A 15,903-nucleotide genomic window follows, 5' to 3' on the forward strand; every position below is an offset into this window, starting at 1 on the left:
GGGGCATGGAGTGTTTATCTAGACCTTACAAGGACATTTGCTCTCTTCTCGTGATCTCTCTCGTACTCTCTCTCTTTTCTTGTGATCTCTCTCTCTCTTATGTCTTCTCCTTCCCCTCTCAAGCACACACATACTGTACACACACTCTCTCTGTCTCTCCTCTCTGTCACACACACACACACACACACACACACGTACACTCTCTCTCTTTCATCTTTACTCTTTCCTCTCTCACATACACACACACACACACACATATAAACATATACACATACAGTACTCTCTCTATTTCTATCATATCCTTGCTTCCTCTCTCTCATACACACACATTCTCTCTCTCTCTCTCTCTCTCTCTTTCTCTCTCAGGTTGATCCGTATGTCTTTAAACTGGCAGGTTCTTCATCATCAGAAGAATGCCTGCACTCTTGCTGTTCCAAATGTGTCTGTGTGTTTTAACACTGAAGGTGTGTCTGTATGTCTTTCATGCCTCGGAGTCCTGTTTGTAGTCTTCTATTCATCATTTTTGATGTGTCACATGTGGGGTTGGTTGGGATTCACAACCACTGCTAATATTACAGTGTGTGTATTTTTTGTTTTTGTTTATTGCAGCTGATATTTTACAGAGCAACATCTTTGGAATAGAGATATATGGAATTGCTTAAATTATTTTACTAGGGTAAATGATCGGAAGATAAATGATATTTAATATGTTATTTATAAATAAAGTTCTATGACAATAATGAAGGATTGTGTTTGTTTTCAGTGTTTGCAGTACTGTAGATACGTTTTATGGGCCATATATAAAAGGAATAATATATTTCATATTGTACATTTGAGTGTGTGATTTAGCCACATATTGTGAAGACGTTTAAAAAATATGTCTATAATAATACCCTACTCTATAAAAACAGATTAATAACAATAACTACATAACAAACTTAATTTATGTTATTATAATATATACAGTAGAGCACTTTATCAGAGTTTTATCAGTTTTCAGAGCTTCGAACACTTAATAAACACACACTCCCAGAGGTCACATGGGTGGACCATTTATTTACAACAGATAAAATGCACAGGGTCTGCATGACAAGGGAGCTGGAGAGGTTTATGTTTGCCAAATCTGACGGCTGAGCTGAGTCTCGATGTCTGTCGGTGTGTCAGTGGTTTAAATGATTCTCGCTCCATGAGAAACAGACACAGTGAGGAAGTATATGAGGAGACAGCGTCTGAATGGCCAACAAAAGAAGGCAAATTAGGCTCACAACGGCTATAATGGAAAGTAATGAATGAATACAAAAATAGACCATTACGCTATCTACCAGCTGCATTTTAATCAGACACAGCTGTAGTTCTCTCTTGTGAATTCATTCTCACCTATGCCTAAATTACTACATGGGACATTTAACTTTTTTTTTTTTTTTTAAATGCACATTAGCCTTAGCCATTAGAAGTGTCCCAGTAACATTATACAAAAATAAATTTAATCCCACTGTTGCATAAGAATAACAACAAGAATCAATATGTTTCAAGTCAGTGTCTCTCTCTCTGTCTCTCTGTCTCTCTCTCTCTCCACTCACCAACATAAAATATTTTTAAAAAGAAGTCCTTTGAATCTTGAAATCATGAGCTCTGTCCCTATTCCCCACCAGGAATTAATGATTCGAAAGCAAACTTTTGTCTAGAGACCAGCTTTTGCTCTGGGCATCTTACTGACCTGGTGCTACTGTAGACAGAGGATGACTAATAATCAGCTGTGTATTATAGTTGAGATCAAAGCCTCTCCCTCCATCTCTGGGAAAACCAGCTGACAGAAGATACCCGGTGCCCGGTGCCATCTTGAGGCCGGGCCCTCTCAGAGAATGGAGCTTCAGCCAGAGGGGCCAGCCAGACAAACACACGATACGGTTACTGCACTGTGTTTGAACTCCGGTGGCAAAGTATAAAGTAAGGAGTGCAGATTCAGAAAATGAAAGCAGTTGACCCTGGCTGCTCTGCCCAGAGCCTTTTTTTTTGTGAAAGAAATTCGAAGCTATATTCTCTCTGGACCAGCTAGTCCCACAGTTCCAAGGTCAGAAAAAAAGAAATTCAGCTAAGGACTGAAAGCATTATAATCTCAAAATCATATCACACATTAGAACCACTTCACATATTAGGACATTTTGAAAACAATAGTGCCTCAGTTAGGGATGGGGGCGCGTGACACGTGAACGTAATCTTTCTTCATATCGAATTTGAAATGGATTTTCTTTGTTATCCATTTGAAAATGCTCTCAGTATGATGTAACCCGAACCGACGAGATACAAGGACCGAGAGCTATTCTCAGACCTGATGTAGGCTGCCTTCCACTCGATATCTTATTATTTTCTCTTTCTGGCCCAAGTGTATCTTATTTTTGTGTGAACTAATTCTACAGTACCTTGAAAACAAACAGGCAGTACTAATGCTATAATTTCAATGGCAAATGGCACACGTCAAGATGAGGGCCACAATCCTGTGTGTCTTTATTGCACAGTGCAAGGTATCCGCAGCCTACTGTCACCGGATGTCTCTGCAGGATAGCTGGCAACATAATCCAGTTTGAACCACTAGAGGGGGCCTGCCACTATTCACTAGGCAAGTAATATGATGTGTTGATTTCGCAGTCCAGCTGGTGAGCTACTGCTGTCGCGAACTTAACCAAAAAAAAAAAAAAATGGGATTGAACTGAAAATAATTCATTCGAAAAATCACACCAAATCAATTACTGCCATTCATCTCAGTATCGACACTGCATGCCGGATCAATCCAAATCAGAGCTAACTGAAATAAAGGTCCGTTCTTGCTCTCTCGTCTTCATCCAGGCAAACACATATCCCTTAGATCTCCACAAGTCCAGACGTTACGGCTAAAGAGGGGAAACGATGGGGTCCATCTACAAAACGCACTCTGGTCCACAGTCTTAGCTTCACTGAATTGCCAGTCAGAAGATAATGCAGGTTGGCAGCAGCTCAGTCTCTCTCACATGACGTTCAGTGCAAATCAATGTTGAGCAGCTTGGTGATAAAGTACAAAAATAATAATAATAATAATAATAATACAAAGCAACATTTACTACTGTAAGTAATTCAAGACATGATTTTTGTCACTCGGTGTGTGCAATACATTCTTTTAAGTTTGGTCCAGTCTGTAGTGCATATGTAGTAGGATTTACAATACGGTATGATGGTAAATTGGGCAGCACTGTTTTAAACTGGGCAGTATTGTGCTTGATTATACAAAGAGCACGTGTGTGTGCGTGTGTGCGTTTGTGTGTGTGTGTGTGCATGTGTGTGTGTGTGTGTGTGTGTGTGTGTTCACAAATGTGTGCATGTATGGATGTGTCTATTTGTTTATGTGTCTATATATATGTGTGTGTGTGTGTGTGTGTGTGTGGATATGTTGGTAATAAATAACATAGGAAACATTTCACACAACATCACTGCCAACAGGCAAACTGGTAATATGATTTCAGAATATAATTATTTTATACTTACACACATAACGTACACTCACCCATGAACGCACGCACACGCACACACACATACACACACACATACACACACACACACACACACACAGACACACACACACACACACACACACACACACACACACACACACACACACACGCACGCACGCACACACACACACACACACACCTTCACACATACATGTAAATACATATACTGTTTCATTGGCTTTTTATTTTATTACAAAAATCAATATTATTACTATGTATACTGTTAGATTTGAATCTGTTTTTTTTAAATAGTTCAAAAGCATGCACTTTCTTTTGGTTGGTTTGGCTCTCTTGTACAGCACTCCTCTTGCCCTGCGCTCCCCTCGCTGTGCGCGTGTGTCCTTGCCATCTCCTCGTCTTCTGTGCCGTTTCACAAAACGACTCAAAACGGCCTCGCTGAAGTGCTAATGACATAACCATTTCCACGCATTTTTTTTTCCTTCGAATTCTGCTTTTTGTCCTTCCAGCCTTGGCAGTCAGAAGCATCTGTCTGACAGTGTCTCTCCTATTGCTTGTCCTTCCTTTTTGTTTTTCACGTCTAGAGCCCCAGAACCAGATGTTCAGTTCCTTCAGTAGGGTTAATAGTGAGTGGTGGTGATGGTGGTGGGGGGGGGGGGGGGGGGTTAGAGGTCAAGGATGGAGATTAGTGTAACGGGTTGGTTATTTAAGGTGTTTGTTTAGCTCTGTGGTCCATTTTTCATTTACTGGCGTGGAGGGAAAAAAAGAGCCTAGCGGGCTGCCTGCACGTCAGTTGGTCGCCACGACAACCACGGAGCCCTCCTCCTTTGCCGCTGCCACCACCGCCACAGCTGCCGCCGCCTCCTTGTCCTTCTCCTCCAGAGACTGGACGATGCAGGACGTGACCTCGAACGGCGCGTATTCCGTGGCCGGCTCGGCGAGGGCGGCAGTGGAGAAGAAGGGCGCGGCGGGGCCGGGGCTGGGTCCGTCGGCCCAGGAGGGGCTGAGGGTCTCCCGCGGCGAGGGCTGGGTTGTGGTCGGCAGCGGCGAGCCAGACTCGGGTTCCAAGGTTAACGTGATCTCGTCCTCCTGGGGAAGAGGAGCAGATTTTGGATTGGAGCAGCAGGGGAGAAGAATGAACATCAAAACATCGTAGGAAAAAAAAAAAAACAGATGGCATTGCTAGTTGTGTGGAGGGAAAAAAACAGTGTGTGGAACATGACCTTTTGAAGTTTCTGAACCCGTAAAGGTCGAGTCAGAGGGAATGAGTCCTTTGAAGTGACAGTTGGAAAGCTTCCTACAAAAGTCCTCTAAATCTGCTTTGAGCCAAACTCAGCAATGGTCTTTAAGTGTCATCTCTTTAATTGTTTTAACGACAATTGCTATTAAGTGATCAGAGTTCTGGGTCAATGGACACGGATCAGAAGAGTTGACAAGGAGAGCTGTAGCTGCACGTCTGCCACGTAGCACAGCAATCAATAACTCAGTGTTCTCATTAGCTGGGTTTCTATCCAATCTCATAATGTGAATGTTTGAAACTCCGATATATATATATCACGTGTAGATTAATCCACAAGTGGACTAGTGGGTTCCTATGGAATAGCACAGCCTTCCAGAGTTGTCAAAATAGCTTTTAGGTTTGTGCTTTACGCGACCTTTTTTATGGCCATGTCCAGGAAGACAACAAGCACCGTATTACTCTAAAATATTTATCAGAAGATCAAATTGACTAAGTAAAGTGAGACAAATACCGCTTTTAAGAGACCCAAAGCACTTTACAGCGAAGGTCGTAAACCACCACTAAGTCTAATTATAAGATTGATAAGTGCAGCACTGAGTAAAACTGACTACACATAGCCTACTTTTGTACAGTAGGTATTAGGCTACATGTCCTTTAGCATGCAGATTATTTGTTGAAAAAACAGTGAGGAGAGTCAGATGGATAAAACTGTAAATAGCAAAGCAGCAGGATAGTAGGAATTTTATGATCAGTCTAATCATCACACTTAGTAGCAGCGATCACCGCAAGTGTGTTCAGATGACATGGATGACCGCTATACTGTTGTGGATCTGTCCATCATCGTGTAAAGCCCGACAAAACTACTTGATTAGCACAAACATATTCAAGTATAGAGACCTCTTAATGAAGCAACTCCTGACCAAAGTTCCTGACCTCAAATTTTGAGAGCGGGATGAATTCCAGCTGGCTTCCAAGCTATCAAGCAATAGGATAGTGTGAACATCATGTAGTAGGATTGTGGGAATATCGGATAGTGGGAATATCATGTAGTAGTATAGTGGGAATATCATGCAGTAGGATAGTGGGAATATCATGTAGTAGGACAGTGGGATTATCATGCAGTAGGATTGTGGACTGTGGGAATATCATGCAGTAGGATAGTGGGAATATCATAAGCAATTTGAGAACTGACCTTAGTCTCCTCCTCCTGTTGATCCGTCATGCTTTCGCTTTCCGCGTCAAACTCCTCCCCCACCGTCTCGGCCACGCCCCCGTCCATCATGTTCATGGGAGTCATCTGCCCAACGATCTCCACCTGATGAGGCTCCACCTGAGCCGACGCCCACAGGTCAGCCAATCGCGGGTGAGTGGGCGGGCCCAGACTGTGGATGGTGCTGTTGGGCGTGGCTTGCAGGGAGTGAGGGTTACTGTGGAAACGATCCAGGGCCTGGGAGACGAGAGGCAGCACGGCGAGGGGGAGAGAGAGCAGATTGTTAAAGTGTTGAAGAAATTAATCTCCGTCGTGATTAGTAACTCCTAAGGGTGAAATTACCTCGGTTGTAAAATGTGGACGCCACTCCATCTGTGGCTAATAGCAGTCAGGGCTCAGAGACGACTGAGCATTTCGAGTTCCAAATTGATGGAAGAAAAGTAAGTGGAAGCACATTTTGTACTGCCATCTTGTACCGTGTGTTACACCATTTGCCCTCCAAAGATCTCTCACATCCATCTGGCATCAGTGCATTGTGAAAACCTATTCAGAGTCCATATTTTTGTCTGCTTCCCATATTCAATAGCTTCTGAATTGTGCCACATTATATATGTCTGGGAAATGCACGGAAATAAAAACACATCATATCGATGGCAGCTCTATGGGCTAATCTATTGGTTTGTGAGGAAGAACAGTTTGAAATAAGTATTTTTCAAGGCATGAATACGGCCTGCTTTCCCACTTTCTCAGTGCTCCCCATGCTAGGTCTCTGGCAGGTGTACATTATTCCACTAAGGCCTGTTGCAACAGATATAACATAAAGAGTTTCTGCTGGCACAGATGAATGGAACCCGTCTAGAGGGTGAAAATGTGCAAAGCAACAGAATGAATGTTGAAGTCGACTGGTACATAGCAGAGACACTTCTAGCCAAAGAAGATAGACTCGGGAATCAAACCCGGGCAACAGATTGTCAAGCAGTGACCGTTACCGTTGCTCCTCCACGTCCATGTATATAACAGCCTAATACGCTTTTATGTGTGGACAATAGCCAATGTTTGGAACCTTTGCAAATCACCAACATTTTGATTAATGACTAATGACTGTAATTGACTGATTACAGTTACAGTTAATTGATCTTAGTGGGACATTGTTAGCTTGACAGCCATTCATGTGTATTCTCCCACTCAGAGTCTAATGTAAAAACTCATAATGCTGTGAGGCTGCTGGGAGTGCAGAGGCTGCTGGGAATTGTAGTCTACCTGTTGCTGCTGGTAGTGCAGAAGCTGCTGCTGCTGGTACTGGTGGATCTGATGCAGCTGCTGCAGGTGGTTCTGCTGCTGCAGCGAGAGATGCTGATGCTGGGACAGGAACTGGGTGTGGTTGCCTTGGTTAGCCTCGTAGCCCTCGCCAGAGGTGCTGCCCGCCAGGACGTAGGAGCCGGCGGCGGGGGAGGCCACACCCGAGGGCTCACTGCTGATTGGCTCCCAGGCGTCAGACGAGGAGAGGCAGTAGAGGCCCTGCGAGACATAGGTGTGGGGCCACACCTCCGCGGTGGAGTGGTGCATGGGCTGGTCTGTGGGGACGAGGAGAACAGGAGAGGGTGGACAATTAGGAGCTTACTGTATGAGCAGGGCCAGATAGAATGACTATGCTACACACTAAGCACGTAACAGAAGCATTCTGTTCATAGAGCAAAAAAATGGTCTGATTTTTTATTTCATTTTTTTCCGAAAGTATGAGCCACTATCTGTTCTGGGCTGGTCTGTGGGGATGAGGAGAACAGGAGAGGGTGGACAATTAGGAACTTATGAGCAGACTGACCTGCAGACTGCCAAAGCCCCGGTTGTTAAAGGAAAGAGGCAATATCAATTCAATGGGGCTAAGGGTTGGCAGAGGAAGTAGACCTACATCAATTCAGTTTGCAACCTGTTCATAGTTCATGTGTTAGGATGCAACAAGTTGCTCAAGGCTACAAGTAGGCTGGTATTTTGTAGTCTAGACAGTCAATATGTGTGTACATCACTGTACGCTTAGTCTGTGTCTGGATTGGAAAAAGTGACAATTCCATGATAATACAAAATTGTCAGGAATCAAGTACTCGGACTGTGAAATGTGATTTGGAGGAGGCACAGAGTTAGATATCAGATGTTTTTAAACATCTTAAAGGATCCACTGTAATGAGCCTGCAGGCATTACATGTCAGCTATACCAGCGGCAACTGCCATTAGCCAAACCCTGGGAGCAGTTCTGAACACTGCTCACACTGAAAATCATTGTGGCTCTAGCTGAACATTAATGTTTAGTAATCATCCCTATACACATTTGTTAATATTGTGTACTGTGCTCAACTTAGATATATAGGATCATTGAGTTCATTCTAATAAACAGAAACTCATGAGGTTGCTCACAACTGGTAGGGAGTTATCATTAATGAAATGCTGCTACAACACAAAGTGTGTGTGTGTGTGTGTGCGCGTGTGTGTGTGTGTGTGCGTGCGTGCGTGCGTGCGTGCGTGCGTGCGTGCGTGTGTGCGTGCGTGCGTGTGTGTGTTGTCTTGTCTTGTGTTGATGGTATAGCTACAATGTGCCATTTCTTTCTGGTTCAAATTGGAAATCTGGTTCTCAAATTGGAGCATTTCTTAGATGGCCTGAAAATATTGGTTATAATTTGAGGGTGTGCTTTGTTTAGCTGTAGCTCCAGGGCCCTTGCTGTTCTTCATCCAGCCCTGATTATGAGGAGAGGACCAGGGAAGTGCACACTGTAGATGTTGACTGTGTAAGGAAGTCAGCCAGTCTCCCTTTTATGTATTACTTTATCTAAAACAATCTTTATATGATGATTTTTCTCTCTTACACCACTCACAATGTTTAATTCCCTATAAGAATATGATGCAGAATAACTTTTCCCAACAGTAGACATTCTACATGTCGGTCAAATAAACAACCCAAAAGAAATGGTAAACGAGACACAACAGGTAAATGATGATTGGCACAACATTACCTCGATATTGTTCATACCAATAATATTAAGAAGATTGGTTTAAAAGCACCAAGATTGATACAGTTGGTAAAACATTACTTACTTAAAACTTACTTTCTCTGAGCATGTTGCCTCAATTGCAAAGTCATGTCGGTATACCCTGTACAACATTAGGAAGATCAGACCTTATCTGACACAAGATTCCACTCAGCTTCTTGTACAGGCAATGGTTATCTCCAAGCTGGACTACTGTAATTCTCTGTTAGCTGGCCTACCTGCTTGTGTATTAAGACCACTACAGTTGATTCAGAATGCTGCAGCACGACTGGTCTTCAATCAGCCAAAGAGGACACATGTAACCCCTCTCCTAGTTACTCTCCACTGGCTCCCTATAGTAGCCAGAATTAAATTTAAATCTCTCACTCTGGCCTATAGGACACTGACTGGATCTGCTCCCAGCTACTTCAGTTCTTTAATCACGATGTACATTCCCAACCGCCCATTGCGATCTTCTGAGGAGCGTCTGTTATGTCGACCAACCATACATGCTAGGTCAAATTGTAGATCCTATTCTTCAGTGGTTCCGTGTTGGTGGAATGAGTTGCCCAGTGCTCTCCGTTGCAGCAACAGCTTTGGATCTTTTAAGAGGGGTCTTAAGGCATATTTATTTAATATGCACTTAGTCCTTTGAGTTTGTGATGTGTTATGGTTTGTATAATAGTATTGTTTTGTTATAATTTGTCTATTGATAGAATTTGAAATTTATTTTGCTATTGTCCTTAAATTTAGCCATACCATGCTTTAGTTATTATTATTATATATAATTAACTGAGTGACTTATTTGATTGCTATTCTCATTTCACTGTTTTATTTCTCATTAGGTTAGTGCTTAAAATTATTGTTTTACTGATAATATTACTATTCTCCCTAGTTTGTAATTGTTCACTGTTAATTTAATTTGTATTGTTATTTATTTGTATGTCGCTTTGGACAAAGGCGTCTGCTAAATAACCATAGCCATAGCCATAGCCATAGCCATAGCCATAGCCATAGCCATAGCCATAGCCATTACCTTCATCAAATGAACAACAATGAGCAGAATGGCCACAACAATGAGTAGAATACCCACAACAATGAGCAGAATGGCCACAACAATGAGTAGAATACCCACAACAATGAGCAGAATGGCCACAACAATGAGTAGAAAAACCACAACAATGAGTAGAATACCCACAACAATGAGTAGAATACCTACAACAATGAGTAGAATGCCCACAACAATGACTAGAATACCCTAAACAATGAGCAGAATGCCCACAACAATGAGTAGGATGCGCTTAACAAAGTTGAATGCCCACAACATCCATCTCAGAGTCCTTGTGTGGATGTACATAATGGATTAAACATTGTGTCAGCCTCCTCTCCACCTCTATCTTTTTCATATCTGTGCTTCACACTTTACCAGTCATCAGACCCATCTCCAGCACATGTCCCGTGTGCTACTCCAGCTCCCTGCTCCCTGCTCCCTGCTCCAGGTCACGGATTGAGTTTGCCCAGCCCGTGCCACACCGCGCACACAACACCATTATTATCCGTATGTGTGCTGCCCAAGGGCTCTGGTGCCATTTGGAGTGCCTCCGCACAGCCTCCTGTGAGCAGTAAATAAAGTCGTGTCGCACCTCCGAGACCTGTCAAACGTGGGTGAGGACAGATCAGTCAGAGGGGTAAACAATATCAATCAGGCCAAGCCCAGTCCATCATGTTAGATGGCTGTGTTTGTGGGGGGCGGTGAATTTGTGTTGCTGTGTGTATATGTACATGCACATGTCAGCATGTGTGTGTGTGACTGATGACGGATGCAATGTGTGTGTGTGTGTGTGTGTGTGTGTGTGTGTGTGTGTGTGTGTGCGTGTGTGCGTGTGTGTGCGTGTGTTTGGAGGAATGTGTACATGTGTGGGTGTATGTCTCTACACAGTCTGTGCATGTCTGTGAGCACATCACATGTTTCTATGCTCCTACATCTGTGTGTATAAATGCATGCATGTGTGTACATATGAGTGTGTGTGTGTGTGTGTGTGTGTGTGTGTCTGTCTGTTTGTGTGTGTGTGTGTGTGTGTGTGTGTGTGTTTGTGCGCATCATTGAGTGCGTCACGACCTCTACTGAAGTAGTCCAAGCGGAGGAGTAGGAGCACCCAAACATGGGCGATGAGCACCAATCAGTGGAGCAGGTAGGTGGCTGTTCAGAGGAGAGTTTCACATCCAGCTGCTGTGGAGTCAAGCGCAGCTGTTTGCTTTCACAAGCCCATCTGGCTCTCACTGCAATGGAGAGTGCCAACATCCACAGCCATTTTTGCTATTTGCATTTTCCATTATGCATATCAAATAACCACTGTTTCTTTCTGTGTGTGTGTGTGTGCGTGTGTGTGTGTGTGTGTGTGTGTTTGTTTATGTGTTGATTAATGCAAATAGACAACAAAAAGTGTCAGTCATGGCTGGAGGCCTCTCTGGAAATACACAATGTCTCCAAGTGTCCCCATAACACAGACAGACACACACACACACACACACACACACACACACACACACACACACACACACACACACACCATGTATCACCCCTTCTGGGGTCTTTCAGTCTTCTGTGTGTCGGGGCACTTCAAAGAGGGAACAGACTGGCTCATATCCACTCCAGTGTGCGTGTGTGTGTGTGTGTGTGTGTGTGTGTGTGTGTGTGTGTGTGTCTGTGTGGTGCCAAGCCAGCAAGCATTTGTTTTTACGCCCCTAATCCCCTCACATCCCCTGATGTCTTCTTCACACACACACACACACACACACACACACACACACACACACACACACACACACACACACACACACACACACACACACACACACACACACACACACACACACACACAGGCAACACTCCACTCCAATATGCTCCTCGGCAGGTCGGGAGCCACTAGGTACGGGCAGGTGTCAGTTATTCGTGACAGCTCAACCCACACACAGACTCGGGGCCAAAGCCACTCCGCACAAAATGGCAGAAGACACTCCTGGGTCCTAGACCGTCATTTCAATGGCTGGCTCTTCACGCCAGACCAAAACCTGCTCCACCAGATTGAGACAATCAAATCGAGAGTAGTAAAATCCAATTGTAGCATACAGGTTCTGCTCCACAAGAGCAGAGAGGGTTTATCTCCTCTGCCAATGAGGCCATGCTCAAATAGCACAAGGTGTAGCATCTCTGCTATCATGTGGGAAAGGCATTCACTATAGCAAACAATAGACGTACACCTTAGCAAATCCACCACATGGCAATGCTGAAATGATTAACAGCGCAGGGGTATAATAATACAAGAGATTGTGTGTGCTAATGAAGCTAGAATGACCATGTAAGGTGCTAACATTGCCAAGATCATTCACATCCAGGAAAAAAATACGCGTTGATGAAATGCATACGTCAAGTCACTTTTGATGTGTGTATACGGTATAGAATAGCTGCTAAGTGAATGTAATGCTGTGGACTTAACAAGGTGCACTCTGTGTCATTGGTGGAGAGGCCACTGAGGTGTCGTTACCGCGACTGGTGATGCTGTCCTGGTTGCCCTCGCTCAGGTGGGCCACGCTGCCCTGGTTGGAGTCCTCACACAGGCCGTCTCCCTCCATCGAGTTCCAGCCCAGCAGCGTCGCCTCGGAGATGGCAAACTGCTGCATCACTCCTGGGGAAGGAAAACCAGCGTAAGAGAGGGAGAGTTGTTGTGTCACAGTGACAGAGAGCTGCTTAAGACTAAAGAGCCTTACGAAAAAGAACTATCTTATAGAATTTTGGAACTAAATAGTATAGCATTCTTACAGGAATGCTGTAGACATTATAGAATGGTTACAGTATTTTGGGACAAGGTACTTTATCACTGTACCATAGGATCAACACTATAGAGGGGAAGGACATTACAGAGGCATTACAGAGCATCATAGAAGTCATATACACTGTAGAACTACTATAGAATTCTTAATATTAATATAGTTCCTTTTCAGAAGGGTGTGGAAAGAGAAGGATTCCAGACACATTTCAGTGCCTGTATTCCATCAGCACTTGTGTTAGCATTAGCAAAGCTTTTTTTCCCCTCATGTTTTCTTAATCAGTTATCATGTTGACTTTGACTCACCGGCGGCAAAACGGGCCTCCTTCTCCCCATCACTGAGGTCACTGTAAAGATCGTTCTCTAGCCGCCTCTCCCTCTCGCGGTTCAGGTTGGTTCGGCCCACTCCCCCCTCCGGCCCGGCGGATGGTGTGCCCCAACTCTGCCATTCGATCATGTGAGCCACACGCCCCTGAGCCATGGCCGTGGGCTTGGTGACTTTGTCCTTCATGGAGCGGCTCACACCTGAGGAGGAGGACGAGGAGGAGAAAGGTGAGTGTGAGTTTAAAAGACCGCTGGAGACGCAAAGTGTTTCTCAGGGACGGGGGGATGATGAGGGGTTGCCGGGCAGTTTGCTGCCATAGCTTTCGCCTGTTTTTTTCTTTTCTTTTCTTTTCTTTTTCTTTTTTTTTTTACACACTTGTGACTCAGACGTGACAGAAGTGCCTCTGATGCAGGGTGAGAAAATGAAAGCGGATGGCGCCAATGGAAACTGCCTGAATCTGTCAAGCCTTGTTGACTTGACGAATCCCCTGCACCTTCGCTTGACGGGCAATGAGTGGGAACCGATAAGAGGAGGCTATACGGCGTCATTTAGACGCCGTTAGTCATGAAATTAATTTATAACACATGATTAATTATACAACATATAAACGAATTGAGGATTGGGTAAGGAAACATCAAAAGCACCAGTGTTGTGGGGAAAAAAAACGTTCTCATTAAAATGCAAATGTGTGGTCAGAGCAGGATATGCATTAGTGCAAAACAGTCAGGAAGACAATGCGGTGGCCATGAGCAGAACAAATTGGCCTCGTAGATAGCATTCCTGTTTTTTCCCCCCCTTATTTGTTTTCTTGTCACTGAAGACAATACATTGTTTTTGTTTTGAAAAATAGCCCTATCTTGTTTTCTGGAAAGAGGTAATTGATGGTGTGATGCTGGAGGGTATAACTTTCACTACTCTCAAAATTGCTGTTGCATAAAAAAAAAACAGCTAAGGGAAATAAATCTATGTCCAAAGTTAGTTCCTGAGGTAAGAGTGAACAAAGGTATATTTGTATCAAGTAATACATACACAGATGCACATGTCACACAAGATACAGTCACTTTCACCACAGAAACACAGCAACACTCCACAATACACTACACACATTAGGACTACACTCAACTCAACTCAACGAAAAAAAACACATCACACCACTACGACTGCACTCCACAACAACACACCTCCCTTCCCAGCAGACAGCCCGTGGTGGTGCGTATTGTCAGTAAAAGAACATAATGTCTTAAAACCTGCGGTGATTGTTATTATTTTACTTATTTATTTATTTATTGCTTTTGATTGGTTTCGGTGTGTGGGGGGGGGGGGTGGGAAGTGGTCTGACGTTGGATCTGATTGGATCTCATCATCAATGGCCGCATAGGGCGACCATTGATGTGCATTTGTAATGGAGGCAAGAGAGCGGGGGGAGGTGAAGAGAGGGGAGGGGGGGCACCCACGGGGGCGTCCATGTTGACTCCACACGCCTCCTCCACCAGCCCTGGAGCCAACATGGGGGCGATTACCAGCCACCGAGACAGACACACACCTGACACACCTGTCAGAGAGGACTTAGCCAAAGCACCGATCCCGTACTGGTTGGATTTCCGCTTGAGACGAGGCAGGATAGAGGTGGTGTCCTCCATCGAGAGCTGTGAAGGGAGAGAGGAGGTGGGGAAGAGAGAGAGAGAGAGAGAGAGCGAGAGAGAGAGAGAGAGAGAGAGAGAGAGAGAGAGCAGCAGCAGCAGCCCAGAGGAAGCACAGAAAAAAAATGGATGAAGAGGGTGAGAGAAGTCATGAAGAAAGGGTGGGAAAGAAATGAAAAAAAAAACCAAAGAAAATGTGAAGAAGAGAAAGTATAGGGGAAAAAAGAGAAAAGAATGTGCGTGGAAGCAGGGTCAAAGAGGACAGAGAAATATGGAGAAAATATTGCATATTCAAAAAGTACAGAAGATCAGAGGTACATGACAGAGAGCGAGGGCGAGCAAGACAGAGAGAGAGGAAAACAGATGGCGTTAATCTCGCAGTACATTTCAATTATCACTCACATTTAGCACTTCATCAGGGTACCTGGCACCAACCTCGCTGACACAGCTAATTAAAAACACCCAGTACACTGAATTATGATACATTTTCACTATATGAATATAAATAATATTTAAAGGGTTAAGGTCAGTGACAACGTCCTCTGCATATCGACGCAAAAGTTATTTTTCACCTTGAACTCAGTGACCCAAACTTATTATTCTTCGAGAAGTCCTTTATTTAGATGCTCTCTGGGTGTTTTATTGTCAAAATGAAAACGCAGTCGGTATTACACTGGAGGAGAATAACGTGAGGTAACTTTCAGCAGAGATGGATCCTTTTGGCTGAACAATGAAAGATCACATCTGTGAAGGTTAGTCTGAGCTGAGAGTGTGTCCAGGCCCCCATAGCAGGAGGACAGTTTAATGTCCTCTATCTTATATTTGATTAATGTCCGTCCACTGCTGACGTCAAACACTGTCCCACTGAGCAGCCTAGAGTGTGGGTGCTGTGCTGGATCAGTATCATGTGCTTGTGCATGTGCTCTCTCTCTTGCCCACTACCAGTAGTGGAGCGGTAATCAGGTGAATTCCAGACCGGCTGGTTGGGCTGATTACTGGGATCTTACAAATGGGCATGATATCGACATTTTGTAAAAGTGGATTGGACTGGACTGTGTGATCACAGCCCCTCCCACAACAGCCCTGGTAATAACATGGGAACAAGTGTGATGAATAGACATGCAGGTTATGAGATGCGTATGAG

The 15,903-nt window shown here is 44.2% G+C and overlaps 1 protein-coding gene across 2 annotated transcripts in view; it reads right to left on the minus strand.

The window, feature by feature from the left end:
* Positions 1-4,147: 4,147 nt before the first annotated feature.
* fam131ba (family with sequence similarity 131 member Ba) overlaps positions 4,148-15,903 on the minus strand; it is a 29,991-nt gene continuing 18,235 nt past the window's right edge. The window contains exons 3-8 of one of the 2 annotated variants that reach the window (XM_062530082.1): positions 14,672-14,765; positions 13,101-13,319; positions 12,513-12,653; positions 7,211-7,524; positions 5,933-6,187; positions 4,148-4,589 (exon numbers count right to left, since the gene is read on the minus strand). In XM_062530082.1, the coding sequence (XP_062386066.1) occupies positions 4,290-4,589; positions 5,933-6,187; positions 7,211-7,524; positions 12,513-12,653; positions 13,101-13,319; positions 14,672-14,765 (1,323 nt within the window). In that variant the 3' untranslated portion in view covers positions 4,148-4,289. Of the gene's footprint in view, positions 4,590-5,932; positions 6,188-7,210; positions 7,525-12,512; positions 12,654-13,100; positions 13,320-14,662; positions 14,766-15,903 lie in introns of both variants that reach the window. The other variant, XM_062530081.1, reaches the window with a different exon arrangement.

The sequence above is a fragment of the Sardina pilchardus genome, chromosome 24 (genome assembly GCF_963854185.1).
Source record: "Sardina pilchardus chromosome 24, fSarPil1.1, whole genome shotgun sequence".
NCBI lineage: Eukaryota > Metazoa > Chordata > Actinopteri > Clupeiformes > Clupeidae > Sardina > Sardina pilchardus.